This window comes from Triturus cristatus, chromosome 1_2 (assembly GCF_964204655.1).
Source record: "Triturus cristatus chromosome 1_2, aTriCri1.1, whole genome shotgun sequence".
Classification (NCBI taxonomy): Eukaryota; Metazoa; Chordata; class Amphibia; order Caudata; family Salamandridae; genus Triturus; species Triturus cristatus.
This window is the reverse complement of record NC_140580.1, coordinates 449,377,984-449,390,384: the sequence shown is the minus strand read 5'-3', so window position 1 is coordinate 449,390,384 and position 12,401 is coordinate 449,377,984. Positions and strand designations below refer to the sequence as shown.

Genomic DNA, 12,401 nt, shown 5'->3' with positions numbered 1-12,401 from the left:
TGTTGGGGTGCCATGCAGCATGAGGCCTGTCACCACGTGATGTTTGGTGGTACAGCTGCCTGTCCAAGGATTGCCGCCACAGAGTGGCTTGCAGCAGTCTGCCAGTGACCTCTTGACAATAGAATGGCAGTCCTGGTCAATTTTGACCTTAAATTGCCTCTGTGCCTTGTATCTTATTATGTATTTTGGTGTGGGTACCCTTCCTTGTTTGCACCTGCTGCTGGAAGTACACTGTGGCAAGGCCTCTCTTCATAATCAGCAGGAGAGTACTAACCGGTGGGGCATGCTCCCTCTTCGGTGCTTCCTCATGCTCTTGCAGCTGGCCTGGACCTGGGCCTCCCTGCATAGTGTAAAAATAGTGCAAGTGGGTGGGGCATGTCCCCTCGCAGTCAATAGGGGGTGGGGCGGGCAGAAACATCCCAGGAGCGCACGAATCTGGGCACCATGTGGCCATAGAGATGAGAGCTGGTGTAGCATGGAAACAAGGAACACCCATCTCAGGAAGAGCCGGTCCGCTGCATACCAAGAAGGTCGGGAAGGCTCGATGCAGCTGCAGCAGAGGCACACCACACTCAGCGGGCTGACCGCTGGCTGGGGACAGGCCTGGGGACATGACCTCACACCAGGGCTGGACTGGCCACAGCGGGCACTGGGTGTTTCCCCGGTGGGCCGCCAGATTGGGGGCAGTTTAGGGCCCCTGGGGGGCCGTTTTTGTTACCAGGGGCCTGCAATATTAGCCTCCGGTAAACCCCCCATTGCAAACAGCTCGGCCTCAGTCCCCCCTGGGGGCCAACCGAGCAGTTTGCGAGGGCCGGTTTCGGTTCCCAGTCCGGCCCTGCCACACACACGGCCTGATAGTGCATCCTCGAACCAGTAGTCTGACGACTCAAAAGTTGTCAGGCATGTGGTTAGTGGCGGTGGGGTGTGCATGCAAATACCCGCCTCGTCACCAGTGTAAAGTGGTTGCCCTACGTCTTTTAGACCCTAAGTAGTAAAGGAACAATAATGAAACGGATTCAATGCCTTACTTGGCCATGCCCACACACTTTTGTTAACCCTGTGCATGGAACGCAGGAATTAACCAAAAACCCAATGTACATGGGTGACAACTTTAGGACGACCAGAGGTGTGCGGCGAGGTGGTACAGTACAGGGTCAACATCACCCCTCCCCACAATTAGACTCCAGTCCTGGGGAGGTGGTGAGAATCCTACGAAGCCGATCCACTGGTCCAGCAGCTGCTGAGACCAAAGATTGTTTTTGATTGCCAGAGTAGTATTTGAATTGACAATCAGCATTAACTGTGTTAATTACCGATGAAAAAGCTGAATTTGGTGAACAGAAGTTAAAGAATTATCACTGCACAACTGGTAGAAAAAGATAAGCTTGTCACATTGCCCTTGACTGCGGCGCTGGACGAAGACCGCATAAAGATCCCATTAAATAATTCAGCATCCGTTACTTTTTCCAAGAATCAATGATTAATGTCTGCTGGCTACAAAAGGTTAACTCAGTAAAAGTATCACTATGACAGTCCGTATACAGGTTTCAGGAAGACAGACATTAGATATGGGGATTGTACAAAAGTCTTTTTGCTTTAGAACAGAGGAGGACAGGCGCGGGCTGGCTGCCAGGCCAGTCTGTTCACAGCTTACCGGCTTGTCCTTGATGGTGGGGCTCGATACACACAGGTACAGTTTCCCATCTTCTTCGAGGCAGGCGTCTATCAGTGCTTGCACTGAGCTCTCTTCCTGGAACAGTAGGAAGGCGTAACCTTAAAAAGAGCAAAAATGATTTCAGTTAGATGTCTTCGCTGCTTCCATTAAAGGAATATTATCAACTTTCATTTTTGATATCGGGCAAACTGGCTTGAGCACCAAGCCTCAAACCCTTCACGGTGTGACTGGGTCACTCAGAAGAGTGCCCTTCAGGCTAAACGACTCAACATCCGAAACCAGATAATATGAAGTGAACGAACATAATACTTTTTTCTATGCACAATAAAAAAAAAATATTATGTGTCAGAATTTGGGCAAGGACAAAAAGTCGTTGAGTTTTGTAGCTCGAAACAAGGGAAAATATTCATTATAACAGGCTTATAGCATTAGCCAACTTGCAAATCTTGGAAGGGGGTTGTGTCAATGTTATCTTATCAGATAATCAAGATAAAGCGCCTACGCAGGAGGGACAATGTTGTAAAGCTAAACATATAGGTTTATTAAATTATACAAAGTGCACTGCAGAAGTCGGAAATAATAGTTAAAATGTATATCAAATGAATATAGAAAATTAGCATAAGGTTCAATTAAATGCAGCAACACAATGTCATGAAGTCACGGCCAAAATCCAATGTCTAAGAGGAATTGAAGAGTGTTCAGTCTCTAGAGTTAGGGAAAACCAGACTGGCTCACCTCCATAATGTACCATCTTTTATAGACAATAAAAGTTAATGGATATCACACAGTCAGCATAAGGTGAGCAAAGTTAAACAAATGAAAATACAGACCTATACCAGGTCACCTGTTGCCACCATCCTTGCACTATCCCCAACTGACATTAATAATCCCTTTTGTGACCTAATGTCATCGGATGTGGCACAACAAATCTAGTAAAAAAACAATGGAAGTCTCATAAATGAATGGCTACACAGAGTTATTGACTGAAAGAGCCTTGAATTCTGCGAATGGCTTCCTCCATAGTTCTTTGAGACCTGCATGCCAATACAGAGCATCGGATCACATATGCTGCATTGAAAACTCTAAAATGGAAGTTAGTCCTAATTTTGGCCTACCTCAGTCCAGCACGGAAAAATACATTTCAGTCAAGTGCAGCGTTTTCGTTTTAGTGCAGAAATGTTCATAAATTTAAGTATACATTTGTATTAAATCGAACTGAACGTTATCAGTTGTATTACTATTCAAGGAAAAAGGGAATCCTGCAATATCAGTATTTACCATTACCGCACCAAAATACCAGCCTGATCAGAATGAGAGCTAAACAGTTTGTAGTGTTTTTTTTTACAGTTTCATTATAACAAATGTAAGAAATCGATTACTATACCATTCAAGGGAGGGGCACAGGAGAGTGAGGATATGTGGTCTAAAGCTCATTCAATTGCATGCAAAATAGTCAGAGGGCGCCCTCAGGAAATTCCAACAACGATTTAAAAAACAAACATAAAAAGGGTCTCTTAGCCCCACATTACTTACCTTTGGTTGGCATCATGGTCACTCTTATTTTCTTGCTTTTTATTGGCGAGTGTGTGTCGATACATTAAAGTATTTTTAATGTACTGACCTGGATCCCTGCACTGTCCAGTAGCTTTTATCTAAGAAATCCCTCCTGCGCAAAGTCCAACAGGAGGTTGAGTCCGCCCTGGAGGTACTGTCCTTCCAGGGTGGGGAGAGGTTGATGATGAAGCATGACACTATTTTGTGTGTGAGGCTTCCTCTTCCATAAGGATGACCTTCCCTCCCTTCAGCACTCGTACAGGGTTTCGGTGATGGTCCAAGTGTGACTAATTGAATGTTTATTTTCAGACAAGAACACTAATTGTGCTTTCTACCTGTAGCTCCGGTATTTTTTGTGTTAACAGGTTTAAGTATGTCGCCATGTGTTTGTTTCTTCCCTGGAGCATGGACCAAGTACTGATTTATTTCTTGGTTAGTGTTCTTCCTCTGTTTGCGCTCAGATTGTGGTCCTTTTGTTTTGGTTATGCTTGCAAAACAACCTGATTAGGAGTTGGTGAGAACTTTCTAGCGTGCAAATTGCTTTACATGGTAAAGCTATTTTTGTAAAGCGTGTAAACAAGCAATAAATAACTTTATGCTAAAAAATAATTTTCATGCAATGTTGTCTTTGATCATAAGCGTGAAAACATTAATCATTTGAAAACAACACATGACAAGGGGCCATGAAAGAATTATGTGGCACAACAAATCTAGTAAAAAAACAATGGAAGTCTCATAAATGAATGGCTACACAGAGTTATTGACTGAAAGAGCCTTGAATTCTGCGAATGGCTTCCTCCATAGTTCTTTGAGACCTGCATGCCAATACAGAGCATCGGATCACATATGCTGCATTGAAAACTCTAAAATGGAAGTTAGTCCTAATTTTGGCCTACCTCAGTCCAGCACGGAAAAATACATTTCAGTCAAGTGCAGCGTTTTCGTTTTAGTGCAGAAATGTTCATAAATTTAAGTATACATTTGTATTAAATCGAACTGAACGTTATCAGTTGTATTACTATTCAAGGAAAAAGGGAATCCTGCAATATCAGTATTTACCATTACCGCACCAAAATACCAGCCTGATCAGAATGAGAGCTAAACAGTTTGTAGTGTTTTTTTTTACAGTTTCATTATAACAAATGTAAGAAATCGATTACTATACCATTCAAGGGAGGGGCACAGGAGAGTGAGGATATGTGGTCTAAAGCTCATTCAATTGCATGCAAAATAGTCAGAGGGCGCCCTCAGGAAATTCCAACAACGATTTAAAAAACAAACATAAAAAGGGTCTCTTAGCCCCACATTACTTACCTTTGGTTGGCATCATGGTCACTCTTATTTTCTTGCTTTTTATTGGCGAGTGTGTGTCGATACATTAAAGTATTTTTAATGTACTGACCTGGATCCCTGCACTGTCCAGTAGCTTTTATCTAAGAAATCCCTCCTGCGCAAAGTCCAACAGGAGGTTGAGTCCGCCCTGGAGGTACTGTCCTTCCAGGGTGGGGAGAGGTTGATGATGAAGCATGACACTATTTTGTGTGTGAGGCTTCCTCTTCCATAAGGATGACCTTCCCTCCCTTCAGCACTCGTACAGGGTTTCGGTGATGGTCCAAGTGTGACTAATTGAATGTTTATTTTCAGACAAGAACACTAATTGTGCTTTCTACCTGTAGCTCCGGTATTTTTTGTGTTAACAGGTTTAAGTATGTCGCCATGTGTTTGTTTCTTCCCTGGAGCATGGACCAAGTACTGATTTATTTCTTGGTTAGTGTTCTTCCTCTGTTTGCGCTCAGATTGTGGTCCTTTTGTTTTGGTTATGCTTGCAAAACAACCTGATTAGGAGTTGGTGAGAACTTTCTAGCGTGCAAATTGCTTTACATGGTAAAGCTATTTTTGTAAAGCGTGTAAACAAGCAATAAATAACTTTATGCTAAAAAATAATTTTCATGCAATGTTGTCTTTGATCATAAGCGTGAAAACATTAATCATTTGAAAACAACACATGACAAGGGGCCATGAAAGAATTATCTCGGAGTGTGTGTGAGGAGACTTAAGCAGCAGCCATGACAGATACTGCTAGCGGGGGAGGCCATTTCCTGTCACGCTCTGGATTGCATGGACTCTTTGCTCTGCATGGAAGCTCTGCACAAGGGGCCTTTTAAGTAAGGAACTACCCCTATAACCGAGTCCTCCAAGCACAAACATTGGACAATCCCTACATTAGAAGTTCATTTCTGTTCAAATGATGTAGTCTCTAGTTACAAACATACTTCACCTAGGGTGTTAAAGTAAAGAGCTTTAGATTTTTCTTTTTTGCCATATCTAGGGTAAGAACTTCAAAAAGACATGCCTGCTTCGTAACTATCCATAAATGATCGGCAAAAAGGCTGCATTGCCAATCTTTGATAAGTCCTTTACTGTAACCCTTTAAAGCCTAGATTCAGTTAAGTGCATTTGTTGATGAGCACAAATTGTGGTGTTGTATGTGCGTTGCCCTCATCCTGCCCTCTCCCGTCCCACCAAGCCACAAAGTTGCTTGCTCTCCTCCTGACCATGGTCATGCTTGCCATCCCTTGTGTTGCTTGCTCATCCCACCCTCCTCCTGTGGTCTTTGTCTTGCTGCACCCCATCCTGCCCCATATTCTGTACGCTCCTGTCCAGCCACACCACAAAACAAAAATTGACAAAGCCAAATAACACCTGCAACATGGCTGTCTTTTTTTGTCTCAGACCTCTCTGTGTTAGTTTAGGCCGTAGTCCAAATCTGAAGTCCTATTTCAAAATCCTCATCTTGCTGCATGCTTAGGAGTCGTGTTCATCGCAAAGGCCTGAGCAGCACAAAAAAGTGCTAGGCTTCACAAGGGGAAAGATAAAATCGCAAAGTATTAAATTGACACCGCTTGTGACGCGTCTTAAAAGCACCAAATATCAACATTGTGATTCCTCGTGAGTTGCCAGGAAATTGGTGCTCCCCTCTTCCTAGCAGTTTGCAAGGAAGTTGATCAGTGGTTTGCAACTGCAATCGCAAACCACTAGAGATTAAACAACTTGTCAGTCTGCAACTATTGTGTAGGAGCTATTTGCTATTGACCACATAATTTGTGTGAACGATAGCTGTGGACATCATGAGGCTGTTAAAACGACAGACTTTGGCATATTCAACTTGATGTTCTTTTTTTTAAACTTGTTTTTATTGGCATTTGTTAGTACAGTTGTTACATATCAGTATTGGAGCGTGGCGTCATTAAGTACATTGTTCCAGTCAGGTGATACCCATCTTGACATGTAGAAATAACTTTACTGCAATTATATGCAATGTAACAGGTATTTGCCATATGAATAAACAAACCAGGGAGGGGGAGAGTAAACTAGGGGCAGTCATGGACTATCAAGGATAGGGCAGCCGGACCATCTCACATGTGGTCCGTTAGGTAACTGGTGAGACGACGCAGTGGGAACCCCTGGTCGGGGTACGACTATGCAGGCGGACATACGACATAGGTGCAGGCCCTGGAGTAGCGGGGATAGGAACGTGGTCACTCTAGGGTGGGCGTGGGGCATTAGGGGGAGCATTATCCGAGTTCAACTTGATGTTCTTATTGTATTGTGCCACTTATTATGGAACTGCATTAAACAGCATTTGGTAAAAGTTGAAATAGATAACTGCTGTTCCTGACTGGCCTCCGTCTCCGCATTCGCTGCTGTTCTCGTGCAGAACCACATGACAATAAATAAGGAATTACTTCTACAAGTGCTTACAAACAGCCCCTTTATCTTGTAGCAGGTTGATACATTTTCCACAGCATAAAATATGGCAGGGTCACATGGCAGACTATGCGCTAACAACAGTGCCATGTGACCGTCCCATTTCAAGAACGGTTGAAGATTCCTCTTTATGGAGGAACACGTCTCAAGTACCTGCATCCAATATATGTCGCATACAGATGCCATCTGAAGAAAATCCCTTTTTCTGTAGGCAAGAAGTACTTGCCTTCCTCTGCCACTCTGATCTAACCACCATCTCACAAACATTACTCTGTTGATTTACAGCTCGATTATCAGATCGTGGTAATCATTAAACAGTTCCTCTAGAATCTTCAGCATGTATTTTGCATACACATTTTGCGTAATACAGGTTCACAAGCCATCCCACATATACTCCAGCATTTCATTAGAATTTTGTATACGTCTTCTGCTTTGCGGTGCAGTTTTGCTATGCAGTCAAGATTGATGCCAGTTTTCCCCCAAAGTCCCCCATGAAAGGCTCCTAGAAGCTGAGCTAGTAGAAGATGGTCAACAGCTGGGAGGTTTCCAGTGGCTGAGCTGTGCTGGGCGGTGTTTCTTTTGTAACCCTCCCCTATAACTAATTAGCAACAGATGCACATTTTTGTGCTACACATCTTAATAGATTGAAGGTTCCTCAGAGTTTTGTCGATCAGTGAGTGAGTAAGAAGTGTATAAAGGAAGAATTTTGTATTGTATGTAAAGTTTGTCTTTTTTAATCTATTGATGTGTTTTTGTGGACCTCTGTTGGAGTTCCAAAACAAAATAAACAAATTGAATTGCGTGAGGAAGACGAATGCAACCACAGAAGCCTCGAGTTAAGGTCAGAGAACAGACAGTGGCTCATGACTGATTTCTCAAGGGGGAGAGGGGCTACTTTCTTTGTTTCATCATGTCCTTTGGCAGAGGATGGAAGGCTCCCACTAACCAGCAGCAGTGAGCATCTTACAGCTGTTTTGTGCCTATGATAAATATATTTGGACTTTATGAAAAAGCAATCCAACTGTCTGTTATCGTACATAAATTAAGGAACACTTACAGGGCAAATTGAAAACAGTTACTCGGGTGTGAATTGGTAATCTGCTGTATCTCCTTTATATAAAAAAAAAAAGAGAAGAAATAAGGCTTTGGCTGACTAAACAGGGGTAAACAATCAAAAGTTAGAAGGGTGCTTCCTAATGTATATACCTGCTATACCATGGTTCGGTATAACTCAAACATGGTAGATGAGACTGTAGTGGAAGCCCAAGAAAAAGTATGGAGGAGCAGATTTACTATACTAACAAGGGTTCTATTGATGAAGGAACTCTAAGGATTATAAAGTCAGAAGTAGTAGAAAGAAAAAATATCAAGAAGAGGAAAAATATCACTAAACATTGGCTGCTCAATTTATGGGCTAAAAGAACTGATAGTTAAAATATGGCAAAGAAGGAGGATGGATAAAATAAAAATAATATATTGTGTAAATTTACTGAAAAGAAAGATATACAGAAATTAGGTGCTAATAAAATAGTAAAAAAGGAAAAGAAGAGAAGGAAAAGTCCACGGATAAAAATGTATATGACTTTAATAATATATTAACCAGGCCCTGTGCTTTGAAAGAAGAAAAAAAATCAGAAAAAATACCCCTTCAGGATTTAAGTAGGAAGCATAAAGGTAAGGCAAAAAACATCATTACTAACTATTTTGAAGAATTGACAAAGCAGTCAATGAATACAATTAATTCTACAAAGATTAATTCACTAAGTTCGGAAAATAGTAACACATGCGTGGAAAGGGAGATGGAATGTCAACCAAAAAGCATAGAAAACTGAGTAACTTCAACAAACAGACATATGGTAACAATACAGGCAGAAGTTCATGCACAATATAACAAACAGAATGATTTAAGTAGTAGAGTAGTAGTAGATATTTATTTAGCGCATATATCACCCTTAGGTCTCATAGCGCTTTGCCAACACAGGAAATTAGAGGGAGAAGACAGAGATTAAAATAACCATGTTTTAAGATCTTTGCGAAATTTTTTATGGTTTGTTTCCTGCCGAAGTCGTTGCGGCAGTGAGTTCCATAGTTCCGGTGCAGTTTTCCATTTTTTACAGTCCGGACCTTGGGGATCCTCAACAAGTATTTGTTTGATGAGCGGAGGGAGTGCCCTGACTGATATTTAACCAATTTCTTGGCTAAATAGATCGGACCCTGGTTGTTCAAGGTTTTGTGAATCAGGCAGCATATTTTAAAGGAGACCCTGCTCCTTATTGGAAACCAATTGAGGGTTTTAAGGCTCGGCTGTTGGGGATCGGGAAGGCAAATTCAGGACCACTCTAACTGCCGTGTTTTGCAGCACTTGTAGTTTCAACAAGAGTCTTTCATTTATGGATGCAAACAGCGCATTGCCATAATCTAGTCGGTTTACGATTAGGCCCTGTACAAGGGGCAACCTAGAGCAAAGGGGAATCCATTTTATTGAATTTAAATTTATTTCAACAACATATAAATCAGATTTTGGAAATTGGTTAAATGGATACAAAAATAGCACTACAGAGGTTGGACCATATTTCCTTCCCCTATGTCCCCCATCGTGGATAATCCCGATTTCCAGCCAGGCTGTGCGTCCCCGATTTTCCAGCGTTGGAGGGAGGAGGGTTGCAAACGAGTAGGTTCCCTTTTCGATCTTGAGGGCGTGGTCCCCTTTTCCCAACTGCGCAAATATTTTGACCTACCAGCTTCGGATGCCTTCCACTACTCGCAGGTTGCACATTGGGTTACGCGTGTGGAGAATTTTGCTCTCATGTCTCACCCCCTCACGACCTTTGAGAAGTGGCTGGTGTGTAAAAAGGGGACGAGAATTTTGCTCTCATGTCTCACCCCCTCACGACCTTTGAGAAGTGGCTGGTGTGTAAAAAGGGGGACCGTAAGCTCATATCTGAACTTTATTCCATGATTACCACGCACTCGAGGACACCACACGAAAGCGCAAATCAGATGGAAAACTGAGCTGGGGAGGCCCTTAACACACAAAGAGTGGGAACACATTTTTTATCAGGCCCATCACACTGCTTCCAACATGGCCGGGGCAGCATCTGCATATAAAGTGGTTACTTATTGGTATCATACCCCAGTACACATTAAGAGTTGGGACAGATCCAGATCAGACCTCTGCTGGCGGGGTGTGGTCTGCCTGGTACCCTGGTGCATTTGCTATGGCACTGCCCAAAGCTGGTGCGCTATTGGACAGCAATCATTGACGATGTTGATGCAGCATTTCAGATTACATTACCACGCGCTCCTGAATACACGCTACTGGGTCTTCCCCATTCCAAGTTCTTCACACAGAAATCATTGCGGGGTAAGCAGATAGCCATGGCATTACTTGCAGCAAGGCAGGTGATCTTAGCGCAATGGGGGTCCCTGGTAACTCCGGATCCACGAGATTGGATCCTTAGACTGGCAGCTGTTGGCAATGGAACCTCTATCGCTTAGTGCAGATGGGAAAGGCAAGGAATTTGCTAAACTGTGGGCTCCATTCTTGCAGATTCTTACCAGAGACATGAGGGAAGCAACATGCCCGAAATACTTGCAAATCTTGCAGCTCATACCCTTAGAGCCACCTGGAGTAACCAGTGCTGGAGTGGCTAGATGATGGGCCATTGCTTGGAGGCTGTGGTGTGACGGGTGGCCATGCTCGAACTGATGCGGAGGGAGGGTGGGTTGGGGGGAGGTAGGGTTGTTTCATTGTTTTCGTGTTTTATAAAAGTGGTTTCTTCGCTAGGTGCCTTCACGCTTTACAATTGCTTGAGCTTAACGGGGGGTCGTCCTCCGGGATGTAGACCTAAACGCGGTGTCATTTTCAGCACTTATCGCTCTGCCGGCAACCTGATGTAGGCAGCTAAGCTGTGTACAAGTAATCTTGCAACCACGCAATAAAAAAGATTGATTCTAAAAATAGCACTACAATCTTCTAAGTCTACAAAGGTATGAAAGCCCAACGAGAGGGGAGCAAGGGCGATCGTTTCAGAAATATTCATTAATTATAACCTAGTTAGAGATAAATCAATTTTAGAATGAGACACATTAGATGAAACACAGAATGATATGATTGAGAAGCCCTTTTGTTCCTTCCTATCAGGGAAATTTAAAAACTTTGGAAAAAAGGAAGCTCTCCAGACAAAGAAGATGCATGTAGGAATCAGATGACATCCTCTCAAAATATTCCACCAACTAAGAAAGATAGACTATCTCCCATATATGGCAGACTCATTCCTGGATGAATCAATTTAATTACAACCAGAGATAGATGTTTGGAAACTATCTTCCATCCCGTTCGTAATTAGAAATGTATAGGAATCCATACAGAAGCTAATTGCAAAAATTGAAAAACGATTCAGATCATAACACTGAACTGGTGACACAAGTTTTTGAGGACCTTAATGTATCAAAAATCTTGTAATGAGGCATGCAAATAATACACATGACAGAGGATAAAGAGACGCAAGTCACTGTAAGAACGGAGATCAAAATTCAGCATTAAATGAGGTAAAGAGTAAAGTGGATAAGGCAACCAGCAAGTAATGAAAACGTTGTAGATTAATATATTAATGTGGACATAAAAACTCAAAAAGAATTAACTGTAGTGTGTCTGTTTTTTAAGAGACTAAATAAGAAGATTTTGCTGCCAGAAATTAAAGAAGAGATGGAAAAAGGACCAAGAGTTTTATGATTTAACAGTTTCCCAGAGTAAAGTAATCAAACTATTGAAGGCACAAATATGCTGCCGCTTAATCCTTTGGCAACAAATATTTACCAAAATCTGGCAAGAATGAAAGAAAAAATAGGGAGCGGAATCTGGCCCTGAATCCTATGCAGCATGGCATTATGATAAAGGAAATAAATACAGAGAAAAAAAATGGAACTTAATCAGTCCATAAAAGTATATAGGTGAATAGAGAAATAGGAGTAATAGATAATAGAAGATAACTAATGGTACCTTCTATCATGTGGGTGAAAAGCAATGAAAAATATTTGCCAAAACAAAGTGAATTAAAAGATGAAAAACCTACCAACTAAATTTCTGCTAATCATAACTCATTTAAAATACTTCAATTCATGAAAATATTTCCTGAACCACAGAATTGGTTTTATCTGAATCTCTCCGAAATGCTGTCAATTTTACGCGTTGTGCCAGCTATCAGGAAACAACCCCAAGTACATAAATTCCCCTAAGTCACCAGAACCCTAGGAGTACTCACCAACTTTCAAGCTGACCCTTTTCCATCCTAGTAAGCAGTGTGGCGGTATCATCTCCTAAAACAGTATGTTTGAGGCATGGAGACAAACACACTCAGAAGCATGAATTTATAACTGTGAACCACTCATCTATCAAGTATTT

The 12,401-nt window shown here is 42.1% G+C and overlaps 1 protein-coding gene across 9 annotated transcripts in view; it reads right to left on the bottom strand.

Moving 5' to 3' along the window:
• The window catches only part of CPEB3 (cytoplasmic polyadenylation element binding protein 3), a 675,133-nt gene that overhangs the window by 125,590 nt on the left and 537,142 nt on the right, over positions 1–12,401 (bottom strand). For all 9 annotated transcript variants that reach the window (XM_085606164.1, XM_085606161.1, XM_085606163.1 and 6 more), the window contains exon 8: positions 1,655–1,773. In XM_085606164.1, the coding sequence (XP_085462290.1) occupies positions 1,655–1,773 (119 nt within the window). The remainder of the gene's footprint in view (positions 1–1,654; positions 1,774–12,401) is intronic.